General features: G+C 36.9%; 3 protein-coding genes across 5 annotated transcripts; 2 read left to right on the forward strand and 1 right to left on the reverse strand.

Moving 5' to 3' along the window:
- The first annotated feature begins 3,035 nt into the window (after positions 1-3,035).
- On the forward strand, positions 3,036-8,383 carry LOC111785303. 3 transcript variants are annotated; one of them, XM_023665713.1, is made up of 10 exons: positions 3,036-3,317; positions 5,030-5,089; positions 5,218-5,257; positions 5,835-6,013; positions 6,109-6,147; positions 6,377-6,463; positions 6,600-6,660; positions 7,156-7,280; positions 7,717-7,808; positions 8,254-8,383. In XM_023665713.1, the coding sequence occupies exons 1-10, from the start codon at positions 3,270-3,272 to the stop codon at positions 8,255-8,257; spliced, it is 735 nt and encodes a 244-aa protein (XP_023521481.1). In that variant the 5' UTR covers positions 3,036-3,269; the 3' UTR covers positions 8,258-8,383. The 3 variants fall into 3 exon arrangements, with proteins under 3 accessions (XP_023521481.1, XP_023521479.1, XP_023521480.1); XM_023665711.1 differs by lacking the exon at positions 8,254-8,383 and adding an exon at positions 7,900-8,199; XM_023665712.1 differs by lacking the exons at positions 6,109-6,147; positions 8,254-8,383 and adding an exon at positions 7,900-8,199.
- Positions 8,384-9,732: 1,349 nt separating this feature from the next.
- Positions 9,733-10,896, reverse strand: LOC111785304 (3-isopropylmalate dehydratase small subunit 3-like). The gene has a single exon (XM_023665714.1). The coding sequence runs from the start codon at positions 10,823-10,825 to the stop codon at positions 10,043-10,045; it is 783 nt and encodes a 260-aa protein (XP_023521482.1). The 5' UTR covers positions 10,826-10,896; the 3' UTR covers positions 9,733-10,042.
- Positions 10,897-11,308: 412 nt separating this feature from the next.
- On the forward strand, positions 11,309-13,225 carry LOC111785305 (60S ribosomal protein L15-2). Its single transcript, XM_023665715.1, has 4 exons — positions 11,309-11,414; positions 11,638-11,804; positions 12,468-12,665; positions 12,817-13,225. The coding sequence occupies exons 1-4, from the start codon at positions 11,411-11,413 to the stop codon at positions 13,060-13,062; spliced, it is 615 nt and encodes a 204-aa protein (XP_023521483.1). The 5' UTR covers positions 11,309-11,410; the 3' UTR covers positions 13,063-13,225.
- The last annotated feature ends 317 nt before the right edge of the window (positions 13,226-13,542 follow it).

Here is a 13,542-nt window from a genome sequence, read left to right on the forward strand (position 1 = left end):
ATATATATATATATCGTTTAATATATTAATAACATATATAAAAATATAAACTAGGTTTATAGGGAAATTATTATTAGGGTAGAAAATATGTATCCTTAGTTACTCCCCGTATGAATAATTTTGACATGGATTTGGTTGTCCATGATATTGGATCTGAGTGTTAATTGGTAACAAACTCAGTGTGTTTGAATGTATTTTTTTTCCTTTGTTTCATATTCGAATATTGCATGCAAAGGACCAACTCGGCCTTCCCATCTTATTCCATATTCAAATTTCATTCATCTCTTCAATCTCTCTCTCCCTCTCTCTCATTCAATTATCTCTCTAAATAGATTTTTAATGAATTGTGTGAGATNCTCATGTTAGTTGGAGAGGAGACATTACTTGTAAGGATGTGAAAATTTTTCATATTAGATGCATTTTAAAACTGTGAAGCTGGGGATGATATGTAATGAGCCAAAACATACCATATCTACTAGTCGTAGACTTGGGCAGTTACAAATGGTATCAGAGATAGACATTGATGGTGTGCCAGCGAGAACATTGTGCCTCTAAGAGAGGTGGATTGTGAGATCCCACCTTGGTTTGAGAGGAGAACGAAGCATTTCTTATAAGAGTGTGGAAATTTCTCCCTAGCATACGCGTTTTTCAACCGTGAGACTGACGATGATATGTAACGAGTCAAAATGGACAATATTTACTAGCAGTAGGCTTGACTGTTACAAATGGTTTCAGAGACAGACATTGAGCAATGTGCTAGCGAGAATGCTGGATCCCAAGAAAGTGAATTATGAGATCCCACATCGGTTGGAGAAAGGAACGAAACATTCCTTATAACGGTGTGGAAACCTCTTCCTAGCAGACACATTTTAAAGTCGTGAGACTAATGGCGATGTGGAGTTTTTTTTGTAGTGTTGTAATTTCAAGTTCAGTTCTAACCCAGGATCTTATTAACAATACAAGTTAGGATCAAACCATAATCTTTCTAATATTTAAGAAAACTCTTTTAAAATACCTTTCTTATTTTGGGTAAACGTATTTTTGAAAAGCAAATAGTAGAATTTTGAAAATTAGAAAATATTATGGCATCATTAAATTATATTTTATGCTCAACTTGAATTTAACGGTACATTTTACTATTATATACTGAACTTAAGATTTATATAATGAAAGATTAATAATAATAAGTTATGATTAAAAGAAAACGACAACCTGAAAATGTTCAAACGTGGCATAATTAGCATGCATAATTCAGCATTAACTTAATGCATTTTGTAATAAATTTGTATAATGCATTTTCAACTAAGAGCTTACTAAGAAAATGACCCTTTCCATCTGAAATTGATCAAACATAGAAGGAAGCTGAAAAAGTAGGGTGAGAATCTAAAGCTTTGAATTTGTTTATGGAACATACCTGTATATGAAAACCGATGCGACGGTGGCAGCCATGGGCGGTCGAAGTAAGGAGACGATGGGGTGGTGGTGGTGGTGGTGGTGGGTGGCTGCCGGTGTGAATCAGGCAAAAGAGATATAAAAGGAATGGTTGGTTTGATCGTGAAGGGAAAGTGAAGAGAAATATGTTTGTTGAGTAGCAGTGGCATCGAGATTGTGGCTCTCCAAATATGTTGATTACTTGAGTTGAAGGGTTTTATAAGTCCCTTTTAAGCAATCAGAATCTTTCTCTACCAGACATAATAATTGGCCCTGCTCTTATTGCCTTCCAAAAAGCATCATCCTCTCACTTTCAGACAAACAGACGAGAGACGAGAGAGAGATTGACGAGAAGTTGTAAGATCTTACATTGGTTGGAGAGTGAAACGAACATTGAGTGTGAAAACCTCTTCCTAACCGACGCGTTTTAAAAATCATGAGACTGACAGCGATACATAACGAGTCAAAACTGATAATATTTGCTAGAGTAGACGTCAATGCGAGATAATAGTCGGAGTAAGACTAAAATATTTTCATAGTGGACATTTTAAACTTGTGAGGCGGATGACGATAGATAATAAGTCCAAGCAGAAAATAAATGCTAGCATAAAATATTTTCATAGTGGACATTTTAAACTTGTGAGGCGGATGACGATAGATAGTCCAAGCAGAAAATAAATGCTAGCAGTAGTCCATGAGCGGCTAGAAAAATCAATGTTTTCTTTAATAGGTCGAGTGTGAGTGAATTAGGGTTTTGTAAGCTGAGATTAAAAGCATAAATGTTTTTGGTTTGCAGAATAAGATAACATAATTAATCATGCGAGATTGCAATAATTGGTGTTCCTTTCTTTCTCACACTTTATTCAAATCTCCACAGTTCCCGGACTTTATTCAACTAAGAAAACAAAATAAACAAATTTAATGTTCGAAAGTTTAGACATAATCAAGGTTAATAACCCTTTGCTTGTGTGTGAAACTGACAATATTAACTGTTGGCAAACTATAATTAGTGGTAAGTTTGTGAGTATCCAATGTGAACAACAGACACAAATGTCGGAGTTCTGCATTCTAAAGTTAATTACTTTGGTTAGGGTGATTTAATTTAATTAATTATACCATGTTTGGAATTTTTAGATAATTTTGAAAAATATATGTAAAAAGAGTAGATAAAAATTCATTGATAGGAGTAGTATTTATAGACTTAACTAATTCCAAAAAAAATTAAAAAAATTAAAAAATAAATAATTATTAACCGAATAAAAAGTAGTAGGGCTATATTAAATATGTACGGGGAATTAATTAAAGACACTAACCTGCGCCGATACGTCTCTACGGATCATGCGCTGGCCCATAAGATAATGTAAACAAGGCCCAGTAGGCTGAAGCACCAACGACGTCGTATAATCAGACCAAACACGTTTGCCATCGCGGCCCTGTTTTCTTACGTGGCATCAAACAACACATAGGAGGAGTGATAGTGTAGCCAATGAAAAAACGCCACGTTATTAGCTTACTCCACGTGGGCTCCACCATGGATTCCCGTAGGCCAGGAAAAGTATAAAATCCTAATTTGTCTATTAATTGACACATAAGTCATAGCGAAACTGCGTTAGTTTGCAATATTTGGCGGAAAGGTTACTCAAGTAGTTTAGCTGCTCCTAAATTTCCCCCAAAAAAGAAGATAGGAAAAGAAGCTGGTCTGTTTCAATTCAACTTCTTCTTCAATTTTCCTCCCGTAATTGCCACTCGGCTGTATTAATGGTGACATAGATTTTGGACTGGAGCTCTTCTGTTCGATTTCGATCGCTAGTATTTTTTAATTGTAGTGTTTTCTGGATATGGCTGCCCCGTTCTTCTCAACGCCATTTCAGCCGTATGTTTACCAGGTGCTCTCTCCTTCTCGATTATCATTTTGTTGTTTCTAATTTGAATTTGATTCTGGATCCTGCTTGGTTTTTGGAAAATTCTGGACGATGAAATTGGAATGTTCATTATATGTCTTATTTCTTAGTTTAGGTTGCTTTCCTGATCGTCTGTATCGCGTGTGTGATCGTTTGCCGCTTTTCTTTTGTGAGAAAGGCGTTTTACTTCCTTACGAATCTCATTGGTTTGAATTCTGAACGTTTCAAAAAATAAAAAATAAAACAAATCATGAACGCGGGGTTTATTGATCGGTGGAGGACATTTTGTGATTCACTAGATATGCGTGTGAGTTATGTTCTTACCAGCCTTGTTCTCAAAGGCCAAATGTTAGATACATCGATTGAAGCACCAGCACAAGAATCTTTCTGAAATGTGCTCAATATTTTTACAAACCGCGCATGGAACTCTAAAAATGGAGAAATAATAAATAGGAATACCGCTTAGAACAGAGTGAATCAAAGTTAGTTTCCCAGCTTTAGAGGGAAAAAAAATTTTCTTCCAGGAGACTAACTTTTCATAACTTTGTTCACCATTGGATTCTAAAAGGAGATGGATTTGGGATTACTCCCAAGAGGGAGACCCACGTTAGAGGAGAGAAAGGATCGAACTTCACAACCCACCACCTCCGCCCGACTCTTGAGCTTCTCCTCGTCGCAATTGAGCCTCCCAATTTAACATTTCTCTTGTTGATCTTAAGCCCAGACAAAACATCAAGAACATAATCTCATTTCTAGAGCAAAAGAAAATAGTATCACTGGCATCCATGATGCATTTGCGGGGCTGTGGAATGGACATGTATGGTAGCTAGGTTTGAAGTTTGATAACTATATGATCGGAATGGGCTTTTTTTTTATCTCAAAAAGTAGCTCAAGAGGTGATACATTTAAGCATTTACAAATCAACATCTAACTCGTTCTACAACCAATGTAGTATACCGAACAATATCTCCTTATGGGTTCTTTGGGTTGGATATTACCATCTACCTAATCTCTTGAAGACCATAGAGTGTAGATTGTTTTAGAAAGTTGACCTAAACTATAATAACGTCAACATGAGCATTGTTCAACTAGTTAAGGCATATGTCCTTGACCAAAAGATCAGAGATTCGAGTCGTTGAACCTAGGTTCATTGGCCTAATGGGTATTCCGGCATCCAATTCTTCCACAATCGGCATTGGCATAAGTGAAAATTATGGATATTGGACGTCAACTAAAAGAAAATTTTTAGACATGACAGTTCGCACACTAAAGAATACATGTTTGTGATCTGGCAAAAAGCCTTAAAATAAGTGATATGGGTTGATGACAGGCGAACAACTACTCTGAGTCAGCTCAGCAGTCAAAATGGCACACATGCATTGGATGGCATCCTATTTTCTAAGCAGAAGAAAATCAATGGATTAACATAAGATTTCTCTCCCTCTTAATGTAGAGATCGCCTTGAATTGGTTTTTTCAACACTACAATATTTGAAGATTTGAATACACCGTTTGGTAGCTAGGAGCGTTTTACTCATTTTATTTCATTTGTCAATGAAATTGTTCTCTCTCTCTCTTGAAGATTTGGAAGGATTAAATTTTAATAGTTCCCATTAAGTTTTATTGAATTGTAATCTAGTGTATGATATTTCTTACTTTTGTTTTACTAACAGTGGTATGTTCTACGTCTTGTTGTAGAGTCCACAAGACGCAATGATACCTTTTCAGATTTTGGGTGGTGAAGCCCAAGTAGTACAGGTATATAATATATTGTTGTTGTTGTTGTTATGTGTCAAATAGTGGCATCATGGTGAACTACTTTCATAGTTTTTGTCTTTCTTCTAGTACTGTATCTCTTTGCTTTCTTGTTCATTTTGCTTTGGCAGATAATGCTGAAGCCACAAGAGAAAGTTATTGCAAGGCCTGGTAAGTTGTGTTAGAATAAACTTTTTTTTTTTTTTTTTTTTTGGATACACTCGTCTTGCTTTCTATCTCTTCATAGAGAGACAATTTTTCTATTTTTTATAAAACTTCCCTTGGGTCAGGTTCATGTTTAACATGTTTCGGATATCAACCCAATATGTCTACAACACTTGTTCTACGTGCTTTTAATTTGTACACAATATCAACACTCTGTGGACACTTGCATAAAATGATTGTTTTGTAAAAACAAATCCTTATAGTTTGTGAATAGCAAGTGGTTCAAGTTCTCCCCCGTAGTGTTGGTCAATATACATCGGCACTAGATATACAGAACGTTGGCAATTTGATGATTTGTTAATGCTCTTTATCTGCTGTTTCAACTGTACTTATTCTCAATGCTCATAGGAAACTTGCAGTAATAGTCATGACAGCTTTCTTTATTTCAAGAAGTTATGTTTATGAGAAGAACTGAGGTTTTCATATGGTTCATCGACTTTTACTTGATTGGTGAAACTGAACGGTTTCTTGTTTCTTTGTTACCTGTTAATTGTATGTGCAACTGATACACTTACTCTTGCAGGCTCCATGTGCTTCATGTCTGGGTCTATTGAGATGGAAAATGTTTTTCTCCCGGAAAATGAAGTGGGTGTTTGGCATTGGCTATTTGGCAAGAGTGTCACTAGCATCATTCTTCGGAATTCCGGTACAAGTGATGGATATGTTGGAGTTGCTGCACCTTCTCTTGCTAGGATTCTCCCGGTAAATAATAATTATCATTATTAAAAAGAAAAAGAAAAAAAAGTGCTCTCATCAATATCCTCAGTGTCATATATGTTTCCACAATTATGTTGCAGATTGATATGGCAATGTTTGGTGGAGAGCTGCTATGCCAGGTAGAGAATATTGGTTACTTTGTTTATTCTGCCTAGTAGCTTCTTTTGGTACTTTTCTTAACAACTGATTTTCCGTTGTCCCCTTCCCCCTCCCTCTCACTGTATGTGAAAGAGATTAAATGTATATGTTTCACACATTTAAATTTTAGTTGTCTTGAATTCAATTATTCAATTTGTCTTCTTCTGAGCTCGGTTGCCTGATAATTTTTGCTTCATTTTTCTTACGTAGCCAGATGCATTCCTTTGCTCTGTTAATGATGTTAAGGTTACCGACACAGCTTATCACAGAGTACGCAATGTTACCACAAGTGTGGAGGTGAGTTGATTTACTATTCCTTATTGGCTAAACTGCTCCATGCATCTCTGCTTTCTGGTATTAATTTTTGCTCTTCCCTATGTTTTTTTTTGTTTTTCTTTTCCTCACTCTCTTTCTACTGTGGATGTTATTGTAGGGGTTTCTTAGACAGAAGTTATCAGGCCAAGGGCTCGCTTTCATTCTTGGAGGTGGATCTGGTATGCACTTCATTTTATTTTAGCAAATTCTCTAAAGGACTTGTTTGCCTCTGTTATGCAATCATGAAACCTGAAAATAAGCTTGAGTTTCTTCTTTGAGTTTTCATGTCACCTGTTGGCTAGAGCAACTCATGTATCATTTTGTTATTAAGATTTATTTCCACACTTGTAATGGGGTCAATCACATCACAACTGCTGACCTTAAATTGTGCCAACTCATATGCTTTTATGCCAATAGGTTACATTGGATTCAGATTGTAATCGCACTTAAAGTAGATGGAGTAACTTCTGTAATATTAATTTAATTGCTGGTGTTTGTTTTTTCTTCAGAGATTTATGGTAATTAATTTAGTATGATATACTCAATGCCTAGAAAAGAGAATGAGATTACCTTATTTATATTGATATATTTATTTCAATCTTAAAGATGGAAAATAAAATTAATAATGTATGATAAAAGTTAGCTGATTATAAAAGCTTTTCGGGTGCTGCTAGTCGTACAGAAAAATCTCGAGGTTGGTGAAGTTCTATCAGTGGATATCTCCTGCATTCTGGCTATGACCACCACCATTGATGTCCAAATCAAATACAATGGTCCTGTGAGAAGAACAGTATTTGGGGTAAGATTTCTTTATGTTTATAGAGTTTGTTTTTTCTCATTACATGTCTTCTCTTGGTTGGCCAAGCAATTATTTGATTTATGGGTTATTATCTACGCAAAAGATAACTCGTTATAGGTTATGCCTTGCTTGAAATAAAGATCCAATGTATGATTACACACCAAGCTTTTGTTAGATGGGGATGGTAGAGCTCTACTTTTTGGGGAGGTTTTTCTATAACCTTTGTGGGTTTCTCTCGGGTGGGCATCTTTCTCCACTTCTTTCATCTTTTTTTATTTCAAAAGAAATCATAAAAATAGCAGAAGCTTCTGGTTATGAAGAAGGAAATTTTGGCCAACAATTTCAAATTCATTCTTAAGCTTTAGCCAGGCATTCTCTGTATCTGTATGGAATACACTTCTGTCATCTTTTAACAAACCGTATTGTTAAATTTCAGGGTGACAACTTAGTGACAGCCACATTAACAGGACCAGGCATGGTCTTTATCCAGAGTTTGCCATTTCAACGACTTTCTCAGCGTATTGCGAGGTAATTACTATCGGAATTCTTTTAAGCTGTGGAAGATATCGGTTCCTCTTTTATGCTTTGAACTTATTGGATAATGTACCAAATTTTGTAGGGCCGTTACATCCCCAAATATGAGAGAAAATCCAAAGTTCTTTGTTCAGCTTGCCTTTTTCTTTTTTCTGGCTTATGTTGTGATTCTATCTTCAATAATCTTGACAGACGTATGATTTTAGATCTTAAATCTCCCAGGGTGTTTAGCTACCCCAAAATTGGTACAAAGCTTTAGTTCTGAGTTGGAAAGCCTTTCTTTCTTTTTTATTTTATTTTATTTTTATTGATTATTGAATTTTATTTTATATATTGAAGTCCTGCAGATATCTTCCCAACTTGAATGAATGTCAGATTTGTAATTTGGGATTTGCATCATTTATCTATGCATTAATTTTTTTTTTGGTACCTGTCTTAGGTGAAGGATGTAAGAAGTGCAAGGACTTTTTTTTTCTCTGAATGTAACTTCTAAAACTGAGATTTCTGAATTGATAAGAAACAAGTGAAGTTAAATTTGAAGTATTCAGGAGTCCCATTTCTACGGATCGGTAATAGCTTGTTGACGATAAGGATCGTTCAGTTAATGATTCAATTACATTTTTATTTTGAGGAAAGCAATTAAAAAGTAGTATAATTTTCAATAAAGTAATAATATTTGAAGAGAACCTTGATGTAAAATAGATGATCTAACAATTTTGTAACTAATTGTGTCAAGGTGGAAGATACAAGGTTGTCTCACTGTCACAAACTCAACTCAACTTAACTATGTCAAACTTGCGCCCCAAAATGCTACGTATTGTAGAATATGCCAATAACGGCCTTTCACTCCATTGTTTCGTCGTAGCACACACCACACAAGCACCACCTGCCTTAGGAGACCAAAAAACGCCTTTCGGCAACAAGCCCTCGAGCCTCCTTTGTGATGTCTTCCTCGAACGTTATAATAAGAAATTGAGTCGAAAACATTGTAATAAGAAATTGGCCGCTGAAGTGTGATCTCATATCTTTAATGCTTGGGGGTTTCATTGACTTGAGTTTTTCTGTTGAGCAAAAGAAACAAGTAACCATTGCTAGATTGGCAGCAGCGAGCTTCCTAAAAAACTTGTCACCAGCTAACCTTCTTCATTATCATTAAAGAATGGATGTAACAAACAACTAACAAAACTCATCGATAGGACCACATTATCTCAGAATAAGACCTCGGGAGATAATAACATATGCCATTCCTTCAGAATGTCAAGAGAATCATTCAGCTGTAATTGGAGACTGGTTCCAGGTTAGGAGAAGAATGTTCTTGACTCAACAGAGTACAGACCTTAAGGCAATTTCTCTACCCGATGAGGGACCTCAGATGAGAGAAGTCCATTGGTGGTAGAAAGTGCACTAGCGGTATGGCAGAAAATTAAAATTCCATAGCTCTAAGAACTCTAATGCAGATAAGTACGAAGCTCAAGTTCTAAAACAAGTTCAGAACCACAAAGCTCATGATTAGAAACAACTCCAGTTTTGCCAAAAAGCAAAATGATTCAATATGACGAACCACATCAATCCAGAAGATACTTGATGCAGAGTAAAAGTTGTAGCTACATTGCCTTGCCAAGACCATTGTTGATAAATGGTTTGAAAATCTTACAACTATATTTCCATCCATATAGAGAATATGAACTACAACTACCTCAGACTCTGTCCCAAATTTATTAGCTAGAGTTGAGGCTGCCAGTCAATCACTCGACTAATAGGGCCCTATGACTGGTTAGTTCCAAAATTTAATGACAATACTTCATTTACATTGAAATCACGCAAAGATTAAAAGTAAGAGATCATCAAATCATCCACACAGAAAAAAGGGTACAAATCCTCCTGCGTGCTCTCAAATATTGGGAATGTGAGAATAAAATTCACAAGCTTTCCACAATGTAGAATCAAATTATAACTTTGAAAGAGAAGCAAATACTGAAAATTATAACATCTCAAAATCAAACTTTCCAGAATTTGTAATCAAATGCTGACATAAAAGCTGCTTCAATTCAGAGAATAACCATTTTTGGTTCCTAGATATGGCGGATCTATTCAGTCCGCGTTATTATTTCATTAAAACACTTGGCCAAGACAGACACTTCCACAGAATTCCAAGCTCATTAGCAAGCAAATAAATTACTCTAACAAGCAAAACAACAATTACTTCCCACGATCCCCAGAACTTAAATTCAACTTGACGGCGTTAGGCTTGGAATCATACCAGATTTCCTAGCATATGCGAAAATCCCACCAGCCTCAATGACAGGACCTGCATCCCCAATAGGCTTGAGCTTGTATTCTTTTCCCGTCGTGTGGTTGATCAAGCGGCTTTCTGCCAGCTCGATTGTCAACACATCGCCAGTCTTACATTCATCGCAGATCCTTATTTCCGATTCCAATGGATAAATCTCTCCGGTCGACACCGAGTTCCGGAAGAAAATACGGGCGTACGACTCAGCAACCACAGCCACCGCACCGGACGCTCCCAACGCAACCGGCGCGTGCTCCCGTGAAGAACCGCAGCCGAAGTTGTCGCCGGCAATTATGATGGAATATTTGGTTTTCATCTCGTTAGGTTCCACGAAGCGGGTGGAATAAGAGGAAGGAAGGCCAATTAGGGCGTAGGATCCGAGCTTCTCATACTCGCTAGGATTTGAGGGGACCAAAGTAAGATACTCAGCCGGAATAATCTGGTCAGTGTCGATGTTGTCTCCGACGACATAGCAGCTGCCATGAAATACGGTGGTTGAAGAAGCGGCGGATGACGGTGTGGCGGCTGCTCGCGGGATGATGGTTGCAGCACGCTGCGACGCGTGGGAGGCGGTGATTGAAAGATCTTTGAGGGTATGGCAGTGGAGAGAGGGGAATTTGATGGATTGAGAAGGAGGGAGAAGGGAAATGAAGGGTGAAGATCGACGGGTGGCAGTGGCGATAGGGCTTTGAGATAGATACAGTGAAGCCGCCATTGTCATTTCTTGCCAAGAGAATGCGAGGGGAGAAAAGGGACTCCTTTTGGTGTTTTCTGTCTGATTTATTTTAAATAAAATGCCACTTTTTTTTTTATTTTTTATTTTATATATATATATATATATACCTTGAATAAAAGGCCACCACTTGTATTTTGAATAAAAAACCAATTTTTTTTAATTAGTTTAAATATCATTTACTTTGGTTTTAATTCATTTTAATATACATATTTTCAAATCTTTAATTTTAATAAAACTTAAAACTTAGTTTATTTCTTGATTGCTACTGATCAATATGATTTTTTGATGTTTGGGCTGCATGGGCACGAATACAGCGAGCAATGTGGGTTCAAAATATATGGCAAAGCCCAATGAACCCCAAGTCAATGTAAACGAGCCCATTAGGAGAAATTCGGCCCAACAATCGAAACCCAAGATGCGTTTTCTCTGAGAAATAAACGACGTCGTTCAAAAGCGGAATGGACGGCCCAGATCCGAAACATGAGAAAAATCGCACTTTATATAAACTAGGGTTCTCCGGGCGAAAACCCTAGTTGGTGACTCCTCCCTGCAAGTTCTCTTTCCGATCCGATGGGTACGCTCTCTCTCTCTAGGTTTTTCTACAACACATTCGAACAATTCTCCTTTTTGTTGCAATTTCCGTTTTGTATGACGACTTTGTCCCATGTTTTCGAATCAATGTTCTAGCTGCTTGTATTTATTATCTTTAACGCAGTCGAAATATCTCAGTTTTTGTTTATGGAGAAGTTTAGATTGTTGTATCTGCGTTTGATTAAACTTTGGGATTTGGAAAATAGGGGCGTACAAGTACGTGTCGGAGCTATGGAGGAAGAAGCAGTCAGATGTGATGCGGTTCCTACAGAGGGTGAGATGCTGGGAGTATCGCCAGCATCCATCCATTGTCCGCGTCAATCACCCCACTCGCCCTGATAAGGCTCGCCGTCTCGGCTACAAGGCCAAGCAGGTAAAAAAAAAAATCTTTGATCATTTTGAGATTCAGTTTCGAGTGCAGATTCATACAAGCATTACCGTTTTGAAATTTATTTTTGAGGTCTTCACTTGATGATTGGTATCTCAAACGTGCGTACTATTTCTGTTGTACTACGCTTTAGAGTGACTAGCAGAGATCTCCTTAGGTGATTTGAGTAGCATGTTTTCGGTTATCAAGTTACTAAGGTCGTCTGAGTTGGATAAGCGGTATCCTTATGCGCTTACTTCACTCTTTGTGGATTTTCGTACAATGATTGGATACATCCGGAGACTGGCTAAATTGAACTCAATCTCGGTCACCCAACCAACCGAATTCTCTTCCTCCGAATCTTGCTTTTGTCGAGGTCGATACAGTTCATCATTTGTTAGTTATTCTATATGTTTTATTCCCATGGTTACTTGTTTAGAAGTTACAGATAAACTTTGCATTTGATCGGTCTAACTGGTTGTCCGCATCTGCCATAATTTTGATAGGGTTTAGAATGTTCTTGAAAATATGATTATGTTGTAATCAACCATATTTACGAATGAAATATCCTTTGGGTTGTGCTTTGTTTATTTATTAATTTTTTTTGGCATTGTGAAGATATTTATTTTACTCTCATCCTCGAATGGTTACTTAAGAAATTGGTTGCAGGGTTATGTTGTTTACAGAGTCCGTGTGAGGCGTGGTGGTAGGAAGAGGCCAGTTCCCAAGGGTATTGTGTATGGAAAACCAACCAACCAGGGTGTTACTCAATTGAAGTTCCAGCGTAGCAAGAGATCAGTTGCAGAAGAACGAGCAGGACGAAAGTTGGGTGGTCTGAGGGTTCTCAATTCATACTGGATCAACGAGGTCATTGATTATACCATACCTCCTTTCTCTTTTCTCGTAATGACCCAAGTTTAGGAGTACTTATAAGATGAGACCTTATTATAAGATGTTCTTGCTTTTCATTCTGTCTTTCCCCCTACCTCTATTCTGACTGTTCTTGACACTGAAACAGGATTCTACTTACAAGTACTATGAGGTGATATTGGTTGATGTTGCCCACAATGCTGTTCGCAATGACCCAAGAATCAACTGGATCTGCAATCCAGTCCACAAGCACAGGGAGCTCCGAGGGCTTACATCCGCTGGCAAGAAATACAGGGGACTCCGTGGAAAAGGACACTTGCACCACAAGGCCAGGCCTTCTCGCAGAGCAACCTGGAAGAGGAACAACACTCTTTCTCTTCGTCGTTACCGTTGATTTTGGTTATGTTTCTCTATGTTTTGGTATCCTTATTATCTGCTTCTGTTTGGAGAATTTAGTGGAAGATACTACTTCGATCTAGAATTTTTCCATCTTTATATTTACATCGAGAATTGTCAGGATTTTTCTAAACTAAGTTATAATTTTGTTCATCGCACTATCTGTTTTTTAGATTTCATAACCATTTAAGTTATAATTTTTCTAACTTTTTCTTGCTTCTATGATTAAAGAATGAAAATTAGGATGAGATTATTTTACCTAAACGTGTAAATGCAATGCCCATGTTTGTTTAAAAAATTTGGAATTTGTTTTCTTTTTCTGTATATATATATTTTTAAATGCACGTGAATTTAATATCTAAATTTGTAGCAGCAGTTAAGTTTTGAATTCTCTATAATGTTAAACATCTCTTGATAATTAATAACTAAAAACAGAACAAGTCGTAAAATAAAACATCTATCAATTTTGCCGCCTCGA

Source organism: Cucurbita pepo, unplaced genomic scaffold (assembly GCF_002806865.2).
Source record: "Cucurbita pepo subsp. pepo cultivar mu-cu-16 unplaced genomic scaffold, ASM280686v2 Cp4.1_scaffold000443, whole genome shotgun sequence".
NCBI lineage: Eukaryota > Viridiplantae > Streptophyta > Magnoliopsida > Cucurbitales > Cucurbitaceae > Cucurbita > Cucurbita pepo.